General features: G+C 38.6%; 1 protein-coding gene across 3 annotated transcripts in view; it reads left to right on the top strand.

Moving 5' to 3' along the window:
* MEIS1 (Meis homeobox 1) overlaps window positions 1–22,065 on the top strand; it is a 141,343-nt gene that overhangs the window by 113,609 nt on the left and 5,669 nt on the right. For all 3 annotated transcript variants that reach the window (XM_065929041.1, XM_065929040.1, XM_065929042.1), the window contains one exon: window positions 2,503–2,579. In XM_065929041.1, coding sequence (XP_065785113.1) covers window positions 2,503–2,579 — 77 coding nt within the window. The remainder of the gene's footprint in view (window positions 1–2,502; window positions 2,580–22,065) is intronic.

Raw genomic sequence — 22,065 nt, 5'->3', positions numbered from 1 at the left:
TATCACTTTTAGGAATGAAGTAAGAAAAGTAGTGTTGTGGATCTTGGATTGGATTGTTTATACTTCCTATGGGCTTTGAAAAAAATCTTATACATTTTGATGTTGCATTTGAGTGGAGAGTATCTGTGTATCATGGCAAGTCAGAGCTTTTCCTTTGTCTCATCAATATTTACTGGTTTCCTTTAGTGAAGGTCTGGGCTTTGAGGATGGTGAATGAGAAAGTCAAGGGTGTTTGAGATGCTAGATGAGTGGGAAAAGACACATGACCAAGGAAAGAAAGAATCAGAATGGGTGTTTCTGAGTGTGATACTTGCTTTTATGGGGATAGAGCGGGGAGAATGGTGTGAGAATGATAAGGTGGGCTGGTGGAGAGTAGGGAGGGGAGGGCTTGGCATTTGAGCTGAGACTTGACAATGACATTGGAGTAGGAACTTGCGAGTAGGAACCTACTTGATGTGTTGGAAGAACGGAAGATGACTGAACAGAAAGGGAGGTGGGGTGAGGAGAAGGGGATAGCATCTGGGAGATGGGTGGGGCTGGATGGTGGTGAGCCTTGCAGGCAAGGTGAGTGTTCTGGAGGTTCTTGAAGGGGGACAGGAATGGAGATTATGAAAGGCCTTGCCACGCCTTTCTGTCATGAAGAGGCTTAGATGCTGGATGGGAAGCAGGAAATATGCCTGGGTCATGTTGCTGCTGATCGTGCCAGCCCCTGGCCAGGGTCCTCACCTGTCAAACAGGAGGGACAATAGATTCCATTTATGTCCCTCAAAGGGATATAATGGGGATTAGTTACCACTCTGTCTGTAATATACTCGAAGCTCTTAAGAGAGCAGCACTATATTCCATGAAAGCAAAGCCGTATTCTAATTGTGTATTTATTGATTAAGTGACAATCAACTCACAATGCTTTTGGGAAAAATGGCTACATCTCTGCTCACCATGAACGAATCCCATGTGTATAGATACAGAACATATTTAAACTTACATATAAGAGCATTGAAGTGGTCATTAACGAGACTTCTAAGCATCTAATCGGACATTATTAATAAGATTGAAAGCTGTGTTAATTAACATTCAATAGACCAGAATTTAATTTCCGATGGCACATACAGTAAAATGGAGAGTTGGGGTGCCCTTTTCCATTCATAAAGAGAATAGAAGGTTGACTACCAGGGCAGTTTTTATCTTGGGAGAATTTATTGGGGTGCAGTGTTCAAAATAGCCAGTGTCTCAAATAGGTGGAAATCATGTCCTCAGCTTCTCTCCCAGGCTTTAGAAATGTATATTTCAAACTTAGATATAGTTGACTATTAAATAGAAAGTATCTGTGCCAAAACTAATCTTAGTAGAATTCTAAACATTTTTACAAGAAGTATGGATTTCATTTTATTATCTAATCATGTAACATTTTTTGTCCACTCTTAACTCCTGAGACTTGTTCTTCACACGCGAAATGTTCTGGTCTTTGACCTTACTACATTGGCCTGTGTTCAGAATCCTAGAGTATGTTGACGTTCAGATGGGGAACCAACTGGTAGAGTTTCATTTGGCTGTGCTTTACAGAAGAGTTGAAATGAATAGTGTTTTTTTTTTTTTTTTTTTTTAAATACACCCACTTCAACTTTAATATGGAGAAGGCAATGGCAACCCACTCCAGCACTCTTGCCTGGAGAGTCCCATGGACGGAGGAGCCTGGTAGGCTGCAGTCCATGGGGTCGCAAAGAGTCGGGACATGACTGAGCAACTTCACTTTCACTTTTCACTTTCATGCATTGGAGAAGGAAATAGCAACCCACTCCAGTATTCTTGCCTGGAGAATCCCAAGGACAGAGGAGCCTGGTGGGCTGCCATCTATGGGGTCACACAGAGTTAGACGTGACTGAAGCAACTTAGCAGCAGCAGCAGCAGCAACTTTGATATTTGGTATCCAGCAACATGGTGCTTTTTTTTGAGAGGAGAATGGGATGCTAACAAAGTGCTTACTTTCTGGGGGCCTGCGCTGAGCTTGTTGGTCAGCTTTAGAAATCTGTGGTTCTAGAAAAATATTATGTCAAGGTGGTACATTTTTGTATGGTCCAAAAAGATTTGTTATTTTAATCCTATAAAATACAAGGAAGATTCTATTGAACTTTCTGTGTTTGTAACAAATAAACCTATTAAAGAATAAACTCAGTATCAAGGTTCTGCAAGTATCCTAAGTAGCTATTTATACACTTCACTAATCTTTGTAATTGGCTTGTCTTTTACTGCCATTAATTAGATGATGTAGTATTCCATTAATAAGAGTGACACACCTCAGCATTTTTACCTTTAATTATAGACCTCAGCAGACATTTAAGTTATTGACAAAATCGCCTCAAATTGCCTGATGTACACTTTTTTTTTTAACAGAGCATGTGTTTACTATTGAATCCCTTGCACCTAGCGTCGCACCTGTTGTGACGTGCACGTTGTGTGTTCAGAGCATACAGGTACACACCCATCCTTTCTGTCCTCTTTCAGCACCCTTACCCTTCTGAAGAACAGAAAAAGCAGTTGGCACAGGACACGGGACTCACCATCCTTCAAGTGAACAATTGGTAAGTGATTTGGCTTCGTGTTTGCTCCCCCCCTCTGGCAACCTGCGCTCTTGTTTTGCATTAAGACGACACACCCAGTTTTCCCTGTTGGCTAGTTGACCCAAAGGTGAAAACACAGGGCCGACTGATGAGCCAGAGCACTTACTAGATTAGAAAAGAAAACTCCATATTGTTTTGCACCTCCTTTATAAATTGACAAATTTTAGGCATGGTAAAAATAAGTGTTTAATTCGTTTAGCTGTGGCTCTGTAAATGTCTCATGGGTTTTTTTTTTTTTTTAATCTTTAAGGATGATCAATAGAAAGAGTAATACCCTTGTTTCTATGAAACAAGAAACTTCACTATCACATCTGTTAGATTTTAAATTCGCTGAATAACTAAGCTCCCTGAGAATTTGTTAGACTGTGCATTCCAGGATGGACACTCCATCCCTCTTATCTCCTTATGGAAAAAAGAAAAACAAATGTGTTTCTACTTTGAAGCTATTCAAAACTTGATGTATCTCAGGGCTGTGTAGTATTGTTTCTAAGTAAATGTGTAAATTCCTGATTTGGGAGAGAAGCTGAGATTATATACCAAGGATAGCCAACAATTTTTTGACTTAATGTATAGCAGTGTGGCAAATAGCCTTTGAGGAAGTATGATTTATTATCCTTTGTGAGTGTGCTGAAAGCCAGGTTCATATAATCACCCAGAGCTAGTGTCATATTTGAAGGGTATCGAAATCTGATCTCCTTTAAAACTAAGTGTATCTAATTAATTGTTCCAATATTTTTAGATTAGTGTTTATGATGGGGAAACCTTATCCTCTTTGAAGTAAAATCCAGAAAAGGCCCAAAGCCTGATTGGGGAAAAAGGAGAACTGAGAATGCCAGTCTGCAGACAGAAGTGTTTCTTTCTGTTCAATAAGTGTCAAAGATTAATATTACAGAATCTCTGATTACATGGCCTAATCCATTTTGGTGAATAAATTTGTTCTTGATGTCCATTGCACCTACATTAACAGACTCTTCTCTGTTAGAGAGCCTGGGAGCCTTTGGGAGAGATTTCAGATATATTAAGCCCCATTACAGAAAATGTAATTTCTGTCAATATAATCCCATGTATTCTTCAATTTAGTATTTTAGAGATAACAAGCTACTTACAATATATTTGCCTTTGGAGGATTAATTTACAAAGTGCACTATCTTCAAGACACAGACAGACCCATATAAGCATTGCTTGTAAGGGTTATCAATTTCTATGACCTTATGGCAGCCTTGGGAGATCAATTTTTGCAGCCCTTCTAGTCAAGTGGATCAGGAACCAACAGAAGACATACTATACCTGAGCGTGTTACTGGGAGTCTTGTGGCTGCTGCAGGTTTTTTGTTTGCCTCTTTTTACCTGCAGCTGTATCTTACTTTTCAAGATTCTTCATACTTTATACTTGAACTCTGTCTACTTTTCAAGATTCTTGATACTTTATACTTGAACTCTGTCTTTCAAATTGTTCTGGACAGTATTATAGGGCAGACCATCCATTTTGCATGCGTGCCTAAATTCCTACATATTTTTAAAGTTAAACTGATGGGGAGGCAATTAGAATACAATGGAGGCTGTACAAAGATTTATTTCTCTGGGAAATGATCTCCTTTGAGGGCCAAGGAGTGGCTGGGCCAACTCTCATTAAGGAAGGCAACATGCTGCCCGTTCAGGTGAGCTATCAAACATGCCATCTCTCTTCCTCTTCAGTGTTGCTAGAAAACTCTATCCACAAACATTGTTACCAGAGAACAGATTCCAATACAAGCTGCTTTTACAGGTAGACAGCCTATGGGATATTTCCTCAGGGTGCTAGGGCAGGCAGACATTCCTGTGGCACGGAGCCAGACACGGTTGTCTTTTCATAGATTCTCTGCACAGTAGTCACAGTCAGACTTCCTTGGTTTTATGATTAAGAGGGAAAAATAAGGACTTTAAAAAGTTATCATATGTACCAGATAATAATTTTTCAACCTAGATGCAGACTCTACCCTAAACTTCACTGTGATATTCAATTCTGCACAGGCACATAACTTGAAAATCACTTTTCCTTATAACCTGGGATGTAAATTCAATTCTCTTCTCACCTGGCACCGTACAATGTGCATGTGATCTCTGCTTCTGTATGAAGTTAGAAGTGACCTCTGCTGGCACTTCATTGCTTCGCATTTGGCAACTGTTTCAACTCTACAATAGCTTTGTGGTGGACGAAGGATCCTAAACCTCTGTTAGGAACCAAACTGCGCAGCAGCAAGTGAGAGATGGGTGAGTGAGCCAAGCTGTTCACCTGCATTTACAGCCGCTCCCCATCTCTCGCATTACCACCTGAGTTCCACCTCCTGTCATATCAGCGGAGGCATTAGATTCTCATGGGAGCTCAAACCCGACTGTGCTTGAGTCATCCTGAAACCACCCCTGCCGACCAATACGTGGAAAATTGTCTTCCTCCAAATGGGTCCCTGGTGACCAAAAGACTGAGGGCCGCTGTGGTAGAGAAATTACCCTCCAGTAGCTGCAAGTTGTAAGAGAAGTTGTTTCTCTTAAATTCGGTGAAAAATGATATTCCCATGTTTGATTTGAGTTTTTAACGGTGTATTACTTTTCATCCAAACCATCTCCTTTTAAGGAACTGATAACTGATTTCTTTTTCTCTGGACTTTGAGTTGGAAATATGAGGCAAAAATGGGGAAAACCCAGATGGCACTGTATTGAAACCCAAGATGCGAGAGAATCTTAAATGATGATGGCAGACTTGAAGATGAAACAGCACAACTCCTAAGTGGAGTTCATTTTTCTTGATCGTAATGAAAAAATTATACAAAGTTTTTTTGAGAACCTGTAAATACTTTTCCTGTATTGAACATCAAGCCCACATTACTTCACTCTGGAAATAATAATTAAAAAAAAAAACCACTTCATAAGTATTTTAGCGTTTCCCCTTCACTTCATTTAGGCACAACATTTAAAATTGTGTGTCTTCCTTTTTGGATTTTTTAAGACTTGTTAACACACATGTACATTTTGTATGAACTATGAGTCACTGTTGAAGAGATTTAATAAAATGCTGAAGGGCAGGTTGGGTGTAGATCAGTCATAATTATTGGCAGCAACATAATGTATTGAAATACACAATATGAATGTGAAAAATATAAACTCATGTCGAGTTGTTAGCTTGTCATAGAAACCCTGGCCGATGCAGCTTGAAGTTAGATTTTGACAGAAAAATGAGATTAGAAAAGTCTGATGCGTTGTAATGATTCTTTCATTCCCTCACTGAACTAATTTTATGCCTTTTTAATTGACATAAGTAATATATACTACCTGCCTTGGCTGACTAAGGACAAAGCAGATGGGATTTGGTGGGGAGAGGGGATCACAGGGAGAATTTAAATGTAAAACAACAAGACAGGTTTGATTCATTAAGAGAAAATTTGAATGAAAAGAAATAACTTTTAAATTGTATGTTTGGTCTATGTATCAGAGTTTAAACAGAGAGGAGAAATTGTAAGATGGTGGGCACTAGCATTTTGTAGGAATTGGGCTCTGGGATGGAATGTGACATTTATTAGATGAGACATTGTAGCAAAAATCTATGCCAAGACATTTTTTGAGAATTGAGGCAATTATGCAAATAATTTGGGTAAAAATATTTTACCTAAATTATCCAACTATTTGAGGTAACCGCATGTTTTTTAAAAAAATCAACCTCCATAGCTAATTGCCTAAATATATCTATCTATTAGCATGCTTTGGTAGACTTTGACTTAAAGCATAATAATTTTTAAAATATATTAATAATGTGTGCTATAAATGTATGTATCTTCTTCCTTTGCTTTCTCACTCAATTATGTTTTGAGCCAAAAATGATAAATAATAGCATTTGATGCGTTTGTCTTTTTGTTTTTTCATTGTTGTTTTGGTTGCAATAAATACTTCAGTTATAGCAGCAAAACGATTACTGATATGTTGACTGTCATTTAAGTGGAACTTCTTAAATTTTTAGATTAGGTGGTTATGTAGACCTTTTCATATGAAGGTAGAACTTTGAAGAAAATAAACACACATATGCACAATGTCAATGCTAGGTTTTTCTCTCTCCTGAATACACCAGCTTTATCCTTTTATATTGAAAATATGAGTGTAGAATGGTCAAATAAAAGCTCCCTTATATGTTTTCACAGTCATGTTGCAGACTTGGGAATTCCATATGATGAAAACTTGTGCCTGCAATTCTGTCTTACTTGCTGCATGCCCTAGATGCCTCCTGCCTAAGCAGAGTTCTAGCCTAGAATGTACTGAATAATGTTACATTGTCTTTGTTTACCCCTTCTCATCTGCACACTTTCCCATCCAGTTCATTTCACTTCAGTTGCTCAGTTGTGTCTGACTCTTTGTGACCCCATGAACCGCAGCACCCCAGGCCTCCCTGTCCATCACCAACTAATCCATGTCCATCCTAACCCATGTCCATTGAGTAGGTGATGCCATCCAACCATCTTAACCTCTGTCATCCCCTTCTCCTCCTGCCCCCAATCCCTCCCAGCATCAGGGTCTTTTCCAATGAGCCAACTCTTCTCATCAGGTGGCCAAAGTATTGGAGTTTCAGCTTCAACATCAGTCCCTGCAATGAACACCCAGGACTGATCTCCTTTAGCATGGACTGGTTGGATCTCCTTACAGTCCAAGGGACTCTCAAGAGTCTTCTCCAACACCACAGTTCAAAAGCATCAATTCTTCGGTCCTCAGCTTTCTTTATAGTCCAACTCTCACATCCATACTTGACCACTGGAAAAACCATAGCCTTGACTAGACAGACCTTTTGTTGACAAAATAATGTGTCTGCTTTTTAATATGCCGTCTAGGTTGGTCATAACTTTCCTTCTAAGAAGTAAGTGTCTTTTAATTTCATGGTTGCAATCACCCATCTGCAGTGATTTTGGAGCCCATAAAAATAAAGTCAGCCACTGTTTCCACTGTTTCCCCTAATGTTCCATGATTACTCTGCTGTCTCTCGAAGGGCAATGGGTTTTAGGTGCAAAATACATAGTTAATGTGAAATACAGCATTGATGTGGACAGAAGAATCCCTCTCCATCCGTAGAGTGCCTAAGATTTCAGGGAACATGGGAACTCCAAGGTGACACTTTATGGAACCATCATAGCTCTGCAAATTCTCAGATTTAGTACACATACCAGATTTTCCTAGTTTCTTCTTTCATTGTCTTCAAAACTATAAAGCATTCAGGCATCACTTCCCATTGATTACCAGTGGTGGGGGAAGTATGTTCTCTTTGGAGGTTTCTGCCATTGGTAGGGAAAAATGAAATGTAAACTTATTTTTTTAATAGGATCACTCTTATTATAATAAACAGATTCAACTGTAAAAGGTCAAGTTTCTTTTTGAGTTATGATAATAATGTAGCAAATACTTTTATAAGTAATCAAAGATTCTATAAATATAGGTACCTGTGTAGATGTAAATGTTAAAACATTCACAAATTATCCTTTCAACTTCTGAGATCTAAAAATCAATAGGGGGTCACAGGGTTTCATAGAATTGCTCTGCTTTTTCTTCCAACATAATTTAATAATACATTTTACAGATGTTGTTTAAACATTAGGCACAGATTGTTTTGTCAATAAAACTAAACAGAGGCATGACACAAAAGCAAGGAAAACAGATGTAAAAAGAAAAAAGAGTGCACCAAGCAAGGAGTGCTGGGTCATTTGTTTCCTATTCACTACAAAATGAAAGTGCAGAGTATACAGTGATTTTCCTTGCCTAGGAATCACCTAGGGATGGAACCACTTCACACATAAGAGGTAATTTTATTAAGCAGGTGGTCTAACTTCTTCCCTTGAGAATTTTAGTGTAACCTACATTTAAGGTAGACTTCCTAATTGATCAGTGGAGTAACAGGTGCAGTATTTTTTAAAAGAAGGAGGAAGAGAAGGAAACATAAATAGAATGGCTCTCCAGCATCTCTCAGAATGGGTTGTTGTTCTCCAAGCCATAGGTAATTGCTATGCTTTTCACCTTGAGTGTCAATTCTAATAATACTACCTTTACAGGAGCTTACTCTGGGCTTAGATTAGAGCAATCAGTAATATTCACTAGATAAAATACTGTCTAGTTGCTCATGAGAAAATATTGAAATCAGTCAAAAAATGTTAGCTTGTATAGTGCCTCAGACAGAGCTGGCGAGGCGCCAGGCAGGCAGGGTATTATTTAGGAAAGCTGAGCAAATAGCTCGCAGGGAAAAGAGCTGTGAATTTTGAAACCTTCAGGTATTGTCATGTCAGAGAGTCTTAGGAGTCAACGGAGATGCTGCTTTTGTCTGCAGATTTTAAAAAATTTCCAGCAAACAAGCCTCTTTGACAATGACTCTGAAGTCCGTGAAATATACTTTGTTATAGGTTTTACTCCTTAGTTTACTCAGAGGTTCCCCCCGCTGTGTTCAATCAGATGGTTAATACTAGGGAAAATGGAAACTCCTCAAGAAGGGGTAGGTGTCGGCCCACTGCACCAGATGGAAAAACCCTGCCCCTTCCACCAGACTAGGACCTGAGTCTAGGTGAGAAGAGAAACAGGAAGGGGTGGGTTGTGGGAAGGTGGATTAGAAGGTCCAAACACTATTTTGTGTATCTGCCGTTTCTCCTCCAACCAACATTCAAAGCCAGTCTCTGAGCTTTTCAGGATAAGAGTGCGACGTCTGGAGCTTAGAGTTGGTATGACCTGAGGATGCTTTTGGGACCACTTAGGGTTGGGGTTCAAGCAAGGCACAAAGAAGCGTGAGCTGGGAGATGGATTCCATCATGAACCCAGTGTTCCTCGACATCCCTTTCAAGGCAGTGAAACCAGTGGCCTGGTGCTTGACCTTGAACATGGTGTGGAGGTCAGCAGGACTTGGTGCAAGTCCTTGTTAAGCAGGAGCTCCTGAGGTGTCCCCCAGCCAGCAGAGGGTGATTAACCATCGAGCACTGTGCTCAGAGCTGACTCCCTTGCAGAGAGTGTGCGAAATGAGGGGCTGAGAGGCACCCTGGTCAAGGAGAAAAGCTCCAGCATCCACAGGTGGCTAAGGGTGGCTCAGATGGTAAAGAGTCTGCCTGCAATGCAGAAGACCTGGATTCGATCCCTGGGTCGGGAAGATGCCCTGTAGGAGGAAATGGCAACCCCTCCAGTATTCTTGCCTGGAGAATTCCATGGATAGAGGAGCCTGGTGGGCTACGGTCCCTGGGGTCTCAAAAAGTCAGACACGACTGAGCAACTAACACACAAGGGACAAATTCCCATGAAAGCCTCATGACAACACACCATTTACATAGAGGGAGTCAGGGAAGGGAATACGCAGGGGAAAGAACATCTGGAGTCCAAACATGTCATCTGTTGTCCCCACTCCTCACCAATTAGATGCATGTCCTTGATCAACTCCCTTTGTCTCCTCTGCCTTAAATGGATGGGTAGGGCTGAGGAATTGGTGGGACTCTAAGCCTCTCCCAGCCCTAATATTCTAGACAGTGTAAATGAACGGAAGCAAGGTGAATGTTCTGAAACTGATTTTGATTCCCGTTTTTACATTAGAAGTGAAAAAAAAAAAAAAAAAAAAAACCACAACAGGGTCTTTGATAAACAGATGAAAAGGACTATTCATTTAAAAGTTGTTACTTTTCTTCATCTTAAATGAGCAAAGCTAGCCCTTAAAACTAGATGAAATTAAACGTTATCTCAAGACCTGGAAACCATGCGTGCTGTCACTTTTGGATTCATAATAAAGATAAATCAGTTGTTTTTAGCAGTGCGCTCTGTGAAGGGCATGACAGATAATAGGCTTGGAATTTCTGAAGTTATTGTACAGTAAAATTTGTTTTTTCCTCAGGCATTCAATCTTTTTTCTCTAGTGATTTTGTACATGACAAACTTTTTAGTGGGTGCATTAATAATCTATAAGTAATGGGTTGTCAGTTGTCAGTTAGATAAGATTAAAAGACTGTTTAAGCATTATCCATTTGCTTCTTTGCATGAGTTTTATAGGTCAAGAGAAATAACTTTTTGAATTGTGGTTGTTTGCACATGCTTGTTTTTCCTCCCTCTCTCCCTCCCTTTCTCTCTCTTTCTCTCCCTCTCTCGCTTTCTCTCGTTTGGCTCTGCTCCAGAAGTACTTGCAAGAACTGTATTACATTACATAAATCTTGCATGTAGGAGCACATTCGAAACGCACACTGTGAATCAAGGGGACACATGTCTCCGCTGACTTCTGTAAACTTCTTTTAGTTTTGAAAATGTTACTATTTTTCTTCTCAAAGGAAACTTTGTCCCGGGAAGCCTCTGCAATAGAGGAACTGAAGTTCCCAGCTTGAGGAGTTTCCTAGCAAGTCAGGTTGAGGTCTATTCTTGTCAAATCTGTCTTAAGTGTGTTTACATATAGTTTGCCTTTCTGGTATTTTCTGCTTGCACAGACCTGATCTCCACCTATTTTGTGTCAACAGTTGCCGGGGCTGGTGTTGGGTGATTAACCATTGAGCACTGGGCCCCGGAGCTGTGCCCAGAGAAGACCCCCTCTCCCCTCGCACTTACATCACCCTCTGGCTTCAGGCTGCACCTACATAAAACAAACAGCATTTCTGAGTGGTTAAAGAGGCAGCCTGAAACAGTAAAAAATGGGGCAAATGTTGCCTCCTTGTTAAATAAGACAGTTTTCTCAAAAATGGAGAGGAGGCAGGGGTGTAGGGACGGAAAGTGTTTCTGAGGGCAAACGTGGTCTTGGATCTGCATGGCTCCGATGGGCAAATGCCTGGAGCTTTGTGTAGACACTTAGGGTTTTTTTTTTTCTTTTTTCTTTTTTTAATTTTTAAGGGGCAAGAGAACATTAAAAAGAATCTAACAAAAACATGCCAACCACATGGATGTTTGTAACTTTGGCAAATACAGGACTGTCCCACTTCATGCCCTCATGGTGTTTTGGTATTTTCCTCCTGATTTTATTTCCATTCTTATGAGGTCTTTAAGCCTGACTCATTAATGTGTGAAATAATGAACTCTGTTGGGCTCTAGACACCTGGACAATAACAAATAAGCAAAAATACCTTAATCTCTTCCCATCTTTGAGAACTGCTTTTCCCTTTTACCCTCTTAACCAGTGTGGTTGAAGGACCTAATGCCTCGTAAGATTAGATCCCATCACTGAAGAAGGAAAAAAGTACTTCCTTTTGCAAATACATTAACTCTTTCAGGCCCATGGGAATTATTGGTCTTGGATTCCAAAGGTAACTTAGCTCAAAAATGTACTTCCTGTCATGGGAGATGTCTGGCATTCTATTGATTTGGTCACTATTTTTCAAGAATAATATACTGCCAAACGATAGAATTAAATACACCATGATTAAAAACGTATATCTTTAAGTTTCTGGTATGTTCTACTTTAGGAAGCTGATTTGAATGTAAACCAATAGTTTTGAGGGTTGTTGTCTAGTTGAAGGGTTTTGTTGGCCTGTATCACTAGAACATCTGCTACGGTTGACTTTATTTGATCCCTAGTTTGAGTCAGAATTCATACTTACTTGGATAGGGTAGGGAGTAGGAAATGTTGTAAAGCTAATGGAAAGAATTGTATGGATCCAAAGATGTCAGGTCTCAGCTCCCACGGCTGGTCACCTGGCAGGATTGTGTACAGAAAGGACAGTGTGATGGGTTATGGCTAGGGTTCCCATCCTCAAGGCCAAGTAGCAGCTGAAGGGAGTGGCCAGAAAAGACAGATCAGAATCCTTCTGAGCGAATGTAGTATAAAAAAGCATCTTGAGAATTAACTTGATTTTTGTCATGTTATTTCTCCTGAAATAGTAAGTTAACAAAGAGATAGGAGATTTTGAAGTTTATCAAAGGGAGCACGGATTAAAATTTTAGAAACACTGCAACAGAACAACAGAGTCCAAGTCCTGGATAGGATTGTAGCATCCTTTCACAGATGAGGCTCAGGGCCTTACGATGTTACATTCTTAATTAGAGGCGAGGAGGGTGCTGACTCCTGGTTCAGTGTCTCTTGCAGTCCACCATTATGTATTTTTGTTTTTAATTAGTTGATCTTTTTTTTCCTTTTTTTGACTGTGTTGGGTCTTCGTTACTGTGCACGGCCTGTCTCTAGTTGCAGCGAGCAGAGACTACTCTTTAGTTGGGAATCGCAGCCTTCTCACTGTGGTGATTTCTCTTAGTGCAGGGCATGGGCTCTGGGTACATAGGCTTCAGTAGTTGCAGCACATGCGTTCAGTAGTTGTGGCACAGGGCCCAGTTGTCCTGTGGCATGTGGGATCTTCCCAGATCAGGGGTTGAACCAGTGTCCCCTGCATTGGCAGATGGATTCTTTACCCCTGAGCCATGAGGGAAGTCCCATTATGTATTTTTAAGCGCTTTATTGAGATATAATTCACATACTATGCAATTTACTCATTTAAAGTGGTTCAGTGGTTTTAAGTATAGTCACAGATATGTGCAACCATCCCCAGAGTCTATTTGAGAACAATTTCACCACCTCAAAAAGAAACCCTCTACCCCTCACCCTCCCTACTTCCATCCCCAACTCTGCCACAGATCTACTTTCTGTATCTATGGTGGTTTAGTCACTAGATTGTGTCCTATGCTTATGACCCCATGGACTGTAGCCCGCCAGACTCCTCCATTCCTGGATTGCCTATTCGGGATAGTTCATATAAATGTGATCATGATATCTCTGGTCTTTTATGACTGGTTTCCTTCACCTAGCATTATGTTTTCAAGTTTCATTTACTTTGAAGCATGTGCCATACTTTATTCCTCTTTTTGACTGAATAGTGTTTCATGGTATGGATATACCACGCTTTCTTTATTAGTTCATTCATTGATGGACATTTGGGTTGTTTCCGTCTTTTGCTGGCCTAAGAATTTGTTTATAAGCTTTTGTACCATTAGATACTTTTGAGAATCATAATGACAGTATCCTCAGCAAACCTGTCCTAGGTTTTACAGTTGGCAAAGCATTTTTCATAAACATTCACCCATTTGGTCATCACAGTTCCAGCACCTAAATACTGCTACAATCTCAGAACCAGGAAGTGGCAGTTTTCCTACTCAGTTCTCATACGCTTCCCACTGGACACTGTTCTCACTCTTCCTGCCCTTGGCCAGTGTTTTGGCTGTGATAATTAGGAGCAGTGGTGTTCAAAGGAAAGGACGGCAGCTCAGAAGTGAAATGTACATTCTCTGAACTTTCCTCAGTGTGACTTTGATGACCTAAGCATTTTTCAAAGATTTGACAAGTTCCATGAGGAGGTCATTTTGTTGGTTTTATTGTCCTCATTTGAAAGATGTTGTCATATACCTCAATTGAGAGATTTTGCCTTTTCAAGTGGTTCCATTTACATATAAGGACCTACAGGTTACATATTGATATACAGTATATAAAGCTTAGGTTTCAAACTTTACTAATTGAAACAGAAGTTACAGTGAACATTCTAAGGAATAGACACTAGGCCTCCATTCAGGTCAAACCTAATCTATATCCAGGTGAAAAAAGAAATCAAGCTAGATTTTGATATACCTTCCCTTAGCATGAGTGGAGACTCCAGGCCTGGAAACTTCTTAATTAGTGAAGGCTTGGAGTGTGGAGGCAAGTAAAGGATAGATTCTAGAGAAAGGAAAGAGCTGAAAGATCCTCCAGATCAGCACGAGGATTCTGGAACACCTTATGTGTGCTTGGCTGGTCACCTAACACAAGAGTTTCAGTTCCAGTCATTCAGGGGAAATTCTATTTTGGGAAAAAAGTGAATATTTAATTACTAGGGTAACTCATACACCCTGCTTCCTTGGGACATTCATGGTTTATGCCTAGTGCCCAGCATATTATCAATAACTTTTCTTTACTCTTTTTTTGGCTTTGCTGGATCTTCGTTGTGGGGTGTGGGCTCTAGAGCATGGGACTTGGTAGTTGTGATGCTCTGATTTGGTTTGCCTGAGTCATGTGGGATCGTAGGTCCCAAACCAGGGATCAAACCTATGTCCCCTGCATTGGAAGGCAGATTCTTAACCAGGAGACCACCAAGGAAGTCCTTAATGTCCCTTTACTCTTAAAAGTGTCCCAGCATAGATGATAAATTATCTGGTTATCCTATTATAATGGAAATTTACAGAACATTAAGATTTGTTTTAAATAACTGTGTATTTATTCTGTAATGTTTAAGGGATGTTTAGTAAGATGCAATTTTATTGACTTTTGTGAATATGGGGAAATGAGAATTTATATGATTCAGCATAAATAGGCACATTTATTCTTTGAAGGTATTATTATACCCAATTTAGGTTTTTGTTAGTAAAAGAGGTTTTGCTATATTATCCTAGATTATCCTGTTGCTTATACATTGTGCTAATAATCACTCTAATTTCATATACTCTAAGTAAACCACTTTTAAAATATTTATTAGGTTAAACAAAATCAAATTTGGCAACTTGTATGTCACATGTAAGTAAATATTTTATAAATGTTATTTTGTTCCCTATGCTTTATATGGATACTTACAATATATATAACTATCAGATATTTCTTATGCTTGGTCTAGTGATACATCCCTGCAATTCATTCCATTGAGTTTGGAGCCTAAGGCTTTAGTGATCTAGAAGACAGCAAAGGAAATAGAGATCCCCCGCTAAGGGAGCCACCCTTGCTTTGAATTCAGTTCAGATTAAAGGATTTAGCAAACTGAGCTTCTATTTTTTCTTTTTTTTTTTTTTTGAGTGAAGAAAAATCATTTTCCAATTTGCTTTCAAGGAAAACTTTCTGTAATATATAACCAAGTGATGATATATTTGCAAGCTATTTCAACTTATAAAGTCCAAAATGATGGTTGGATTTTGTTTTTACTTTGCATTATAATTTTCAACTAATTAGCAACTTCTTTTTTTCACTAGTTGCTTGGAAGAAACTGATATATATAATTAACTTTCTCAACTGTCTTAGCTTCAGCTTTTTAAAAGAGTAGTTTGACAAATACACCTATCACTTCTAGAGAAGGGGAACCTTTTCAGACTTCTGATAGATGGGCTTATTGTGATTTGAACAAATTCCAATATTGTGTTTCTAGAGTAGGAGAGCAAAACACGTGCTTCCTTCTTTCCTCCCGTTCATTCACCTCCCCCAGCCCCAGACACACAGATGATGTATTGCAGTCCTGGAACTGTCAGATCCTGGAGGAGGTTGAGAAACTAGAAGACAGTGCCAAAAACATGATTTCATAAGGTTTGACTTGAGATTGAGTCAACTTTCTTGAGCGTCTAAAAATCATGTTTCATGAAATTTTACTTCACAAAGAAAGGGAGTGTGGAAGGCTTGGACCCTAAAGCCTGCCAGTTACGGATCATTAAATCCAATAAGTAAATGTAAATTTAAAATAGAGAATTCCAACAAAAGATTCTAAAGTCAAATTCTTGTTTAAAAGAACAGAGTGTTATGTGGGAGATAGCTGGAATTCACTCCCTGAAAGGTTTGTTTATAAAGCAGGCTTTAAAGTTATTAGGAAATGCTGACTTTAAAAAAAAGAGTCGTATATGTAGTTTTCTTTAAATGACTCTGATAAAGTTGAAAGAAATGCTACATAAGAAAATTCATGGAAAAAGAAAGAACAAAATTCTGGAATTCAGTAACTACTTTCCAAGATGGTAATTTATATTAGAAACTATTTTACAAGACTTAATTCTGCCCTTAAAAATATTTATAGCAATGAATATAAGTAAAATGAATTATATAGCAATTAAATATTATACTTGCATGTTGTTCATGTTTAATTGAATAAAGAGCAGTGCATGAAGAAATCACCAGTATTTAAGAAAGCATGGCATTAATTTTTGTTATTAAATATATATGTAAGTATTTTTAAGTATACCTAAATGTTAATCAAGATGATCTAATTAATACTTTCTTTAATGGATAGTATAGGTATGGAAGGCATTTTTACTAACATATCCTGTTATTTAATGAAATTTTTTCTTAATAGTTAATAATTTTAGCTTCTTGAGCTAAAAAGGGTACATATTATAGAATGGCATTTCTCCATACTTAAATGGATACCTACCTTTCTGCTGGCTAGTCACTTATACCTAATTGGCAAGAAGCTCTATGGAGATGACTGAAAGTCATGTCGTTGTTTAGAAACCACAGTATTTTGCGAGAATTTTATTTTGATTTCCATGAGTAAGCTGTGGCATGCTAAAATAACAAAAGACAGTCTCTGTTAATCATCAATGAATAAGTAGGGTGGTAAAGGGGAAGTAGAATTGAGTAAAGGTGAAAATTCTTTTTTTGAGAGTAAGCAAGTAGTTTTTCCTTCCTTTTGTCAGTATTGCAGAGGACCAAAGGTGTAAGAGTATAGGAATAGGGCAAAGCCATGTAGGAAAATTGCCTGTGGAACTGGGCAAATAAACCTGATGTTTGGGCCTAAAGGATGTCCACTATGATCTGGCCTCCCCTCCGGTTCTCACCAAGAGAAGACTAAATTTAAGAATCCAGTTTTGTGGAAAGGAACCTGGTCAGGGAGTGGAGGATAAGCTAAAGGACGAAGGTCAACTTTAGAAAGCAGTTCTACCAGATCTTGCTCAGAAAACTATTCAGGTATCCAAAGATGAAGAATAAAGGAGGTGGAATTAACAGAATGGGGGGGGGGTTTCAATAATAAACAAACATCTAAGGGCAGAGACAAGAAAGAAGAGAGCCAAACCTGCTGTATTTCTTGTTAGCATAACTCAGGGTCCATCTTCCGTTCTCCTTGTCTGATTCCTATTTTTTTAAAAATGCAGATGGTAAAACTCAGTTTTTAGATGATCCCATGTCTCAGATATTTAAGACTTTTGCTCCCCTTTCAACCTCTTACTGCCCCCTTAATAGGACTTGAGTTCTAAACAAATAACTAGGTAAAAAGAAATACACCTCTGTTTATTTTGACATGGAATAAAGCTCTAAAGCCAATCCATTATCTTCCTTTCCTTTGTAAAACTTCTTGTTTTGAGAAAGGAGACCATTTGGTCACAGGAAGAAATTCTAATCCATGATTCTATGAAAAAAGGAAATTTAAGAATTCTTTCTCTAATTCAGTTTTCAACCACCTACAAGGTGTTCAGTTCTTCGTACTTCACAAAAGAAGACTGTTTTCAAAGCAAAACAGGATTTTTAGAAACATATACCTTGATGTTTGGGATGAAATGTGGGAATGCAAACAGGATGTTTCTCAACCTTAAAGGATACTTAACTAAAAGGATTACTTTGTAAAATGCCCAATCTGTGGCAAATTTGATCATCATTCTATTAAGCTAAGGTGTGAAACTATTTTAATGAGTAAGAAAAGCAAACTGTCCTGTTTATGTATTCCTGACATTATATATCTGAGTTTTAAGGACTATAATGTTTGGACATCAATATAAACTTCTAAAAGTTTTCTTTTACATCTCTAAACATTGCTTTTTAAAAATCACCTTATCGATATGGAAAATTCCAAAGATTGTATTTCATGGATATATTTCATCTTAAACTATTTTATGGGTATTGAAGAATGTATTTTTTATTGTACATTAAAATTAGAATTTTTGTCATCCTCTTCTTTCTCTTCAAAAACACTGTTTCTTCTTATGTTCAAGCTCTAATATATATTTATGTATTCATACATATGAGTTTAAAATAGCTATTTTACTAATGCTTCTTAAAATGACAGTGTTTTAGAAGGGAATATGTTCATGTGAGTTTACATAAAACCCAAAGATCTTTTTTTGGTTCTTAGTGTTTAGAAGATTCTTGATAATTTAGAATATTCCACAATGGAAAGTAAAGCATTCTGTCACAAAAGCAGGGAGGATGAGACACAGGGTCAAAGGGCATTTTGGAAACAAACAGCTGGACCAGTTTATTTAAACAGATACAGGGATGGGGGAACTGACCTCTGTTTGACTTATAGTGGGAGGAGCAAGTATGTCATTTTATTACTTTGCCCAGAAGGAAAATGTTTTCCTATCTGAATTCAACCCAAGCCATCTAAACACATGACCTTGCTGTATATAGCTAATTCCAAAGACAGTACATATAAGACAGTTGAGGAAAATCATAAAATACACCGAAGAGAGTCAAATGTTGGAATGGTTTTAGAATTGAAAAGGTGGTGTTGCTTTTAAAAATAAAATATTTTGCTATTTATTCAGTTATTTTCAGATAAAGATGTCTACCATGACCCCAGATAATACTATGTGTTTCATATAAATATAGGAATTATAATTCAGTAGCCTTCTGAGAGTTTACTATGTCCTCCATGTAATGATAATGTCCATCATATTGAAACAAATGTTGTTTTTAATTAAAGTTTACAAAAGTGAGGACTTCCAGGTATACCTACTAATGTGGTCAAGAAGTTTGGATAAAGTGATAAGTGTCCTTAGGTTTTCAAGGTTTTAAAATTTTTAGTTAAAGGATTCCCACCTTTATACATACACATCCTTTAGGTAGCCCACATCTGTGTTGTCAATAACAACAAATGGTTATTGCCACCCAAAGAGGAGCAACTAGCATTCTGTACCTGGGGGCCCTTAACTAAGAGGCTGGGTGAGATGTTTGCTCTCTCCATGGGGACCTGAGCAGCCCTGAAGTTGCTGCATTTAGCGTTGCTTGCAGAGGCATGCAGACAGACTCAGCAGTTTGAGCAGAGAGTGGCCCAAGGGGTGAGTGGACTCAAAATCCTAGAACTCACATTCTGGAAGGAATTGGTTAGGAAGCACAGATGTTTAACGTAGGGAGAAGAGGGGAGGCCTGTGGGGCACAGTGGCTATAGTTCTAATGTTTGAAAGGCTGTCTGAAGAAGTGAGATTGGCATTGTTTAAATTACCCCCAAGAAGTTGTCCTGGTGAAAGAATTTTAGATCAGGTAAGACAGAACCTTCTAACAGTTATTGTGTCTGGAGAGGAAGTGGGCTCTCCGGTAAGGTGACCAGGGCCGTATTAGAAATAGTCCAGCACACACAGAACAGACTTGTTACCAAGGAAAGGGCTGGGGAGTGGGGAAGCGGGAAAGGGATGAACTGGGAGTTTGGGGTTAGCAGATGCAAACTAGCATATATAGAATAGATAACCAGCAAGGTCCTACTGTATAGCTCAGGGAACCATATTCAATATCCTGTGATAAACTAAACCATAATGGAAAAGAATACGGAAAAGAATGGGTATATGTGTATAACTGAGTCACTTTTCTGTACGGCAGAAATTAACGCAACATTGTAAATCAACTATACCTGAATAAGAAAAAAAAAAGAAAAAGTCTGGCAGAGGCTACCCATCAACCTGGTAGGGATATCAGAGATAGGGGATTCGTGTCAGTGACCAAGCTAAGTGATGATCGAACCTGATAGGCGACTTTTCCAATCCCATGGGTTAACTGTCATGGATTCAGATCTGAGATGGTCATGAACTGGTCTTTAGAAATCTGAAGGTATGAGTGTGAAGGAGGCAAGCTTTGGGATGTAGATAACCCAATTTGCTGAGTCTTCTTATGCATTTTTTTTTTTTTTTTTTTTTTTTTGGTCTTTATACACAAGTAATACAGCCATCAAAATCCCCAAGTCTCCAAAATGTTGTCATCCTTATTCCTGGACTCAACAGTCAGGTTGTCGGCAGTGGTCACTGGCTCAAAATCAGCTCATGTATAGATACCTATTTAGTCCAGAATATTCTAGATGGGTGGCACAGTAGTGGCCAAGCTCTGGTCAGGACATTGTGGTGGTAAGTGGGCTATACTTGCTACCATTTGCCAAATTATTAACATCTCTTGGGTTACATGTGACCTCAAATAAGTCACTTAATTTCTCGGAGCCTTGGCTTCTCATCTGTTAAAAAAAGACTCTTCCTATTTTTAGATAAGTAATATACGTACATAAAATATTATGTTTTTAAAAGAACTTGAAAAAAGTTATCAGAGTTCCCTTCAAGAGAATGCAGATTTTGAATAATGCCATAGATAAAGAGGCATTTTTGCTCTCTTACCTATGTTAGTTACTATGAAAATTACTTTTGGTATATGCAGAATATTAATATTAAATAATTTTCTGATTGGTCATGCAGTGAAGGCAGCTAATGAAAAAGCAGATTTTTTTTTCATTTTAATTGGTTATTTCACATGGTGTTTGTGCTACACCTGTGCTTATAATGAGAATGGAGAATTAATCTAACCTTCTGCTCACATGATTCCAATTTTCATGGTTTATACAAGATAATGATAACCTGATTTGCAACACAATTTGTTGTAGATCTGTGTTTTAAATATTTTTATTAGAAGTTTGGAGACTTCATATATGAGAACCAATTTAATATATGTTGTCAATAAGAGTTAACACCAACCAATGTCTTTTCAGTTAGATTCCAGTTTCATTCGTTATTTTAATTACTTCTAAGATAAAGAATGTAAGGATATAAGATGTTGAGAATCTTAAAATGTCATGAAGTATGCATTTTTTAATTTAAAAAAGCTATGCCTGTCTGTTTGAAAGTGAAAGTTGCTCAGTCGTATCCAACTCTTTGCGACCCCATGGACTATACAGTCCATGGAATTCTCCAGGCCAGAATACTGGAGTGGGTGGCCTTTCCCTTCTCCAGGGGATCTTCCCAACCCAGGGATCGAGCCCAGGTCTCTCACATTGCAGGTGGATTCTTTACCAGCTGAGCCACAAAGGAAGCCTATCTGTTTAATGGCTTGTTTTTTAGGAACTGTTTTCCTTCCTGAAGTGGGCAGACTTACTAACTAGGATTCATGCTGGAATGAAGGTCCTTTATGTATTTTTTTTTAAGTTTGTGGCAGCACTACATACCATGTGGGCTCTCGGTTCCCCAACCAGGAATCGAACTCACATCCCCTGCACTGGCAGTGCGGAGTCTTAACCACTGGACTTCCAGGGAAGTCCCTAGACTGTGGGTCCTTTAGTTATTAACAGAACAGTATTAAAATCTTCATTGTATTTTTTTATGTGGTACTCATGTTGGATATGAACTTTCCAGGTAGCTCAGTGGTAAACAATCCACCTGCAATGCAGGAGACATGGATTCAATCCTTAGATCAGGAAGACCCCCTGGAGAAGGAAATGGCAACCCACTTCAGTATTCTTGCCTGGGAAATCCCATGGACAGAGGAGCCTGGGTGGGCTACAGTCCATGGGGCCTCAAAGAGTCGGACGTGACTTAGCAACTGAGTACGCACACATGTTTGTTTGATATACTCAAATCTGAGTTGAGAACTAAAAGTAATGTACTATTTCAGAATCTAATATATCTGATTCATTTTATGTATTTGATGTGAAATGCTTAGTATTACAGGGTGCAAAAAGCTCTTAAGAGAAATTTCATGAGCATAGCTTTGGAGAGCTTGTACTAACCACTTGTTAAAATTTTCAGTGACTAGCCACTTTTTTAGGGGCTACAAAAATTGT

This window comes from Muntiacus reevesi, chromosome 3 (assembly GCF_963930625.1).
Source record: "Muntiacus reevesi chromosome 3, mMunRee1.1, whole genome shotgun sequence".
In the NCBI taxonomy this organism is placed as follows: Eukaryota; Metazoa; Chordata; class Mammalia; order Artiodactyla; family Cervidae; genus Muntiacus; species Muntiacus reevesi.
Note: the sequence above shows the minus strand (reverse complement) of the source record. Positions and strands in the feature narration are given on the sequence as shown.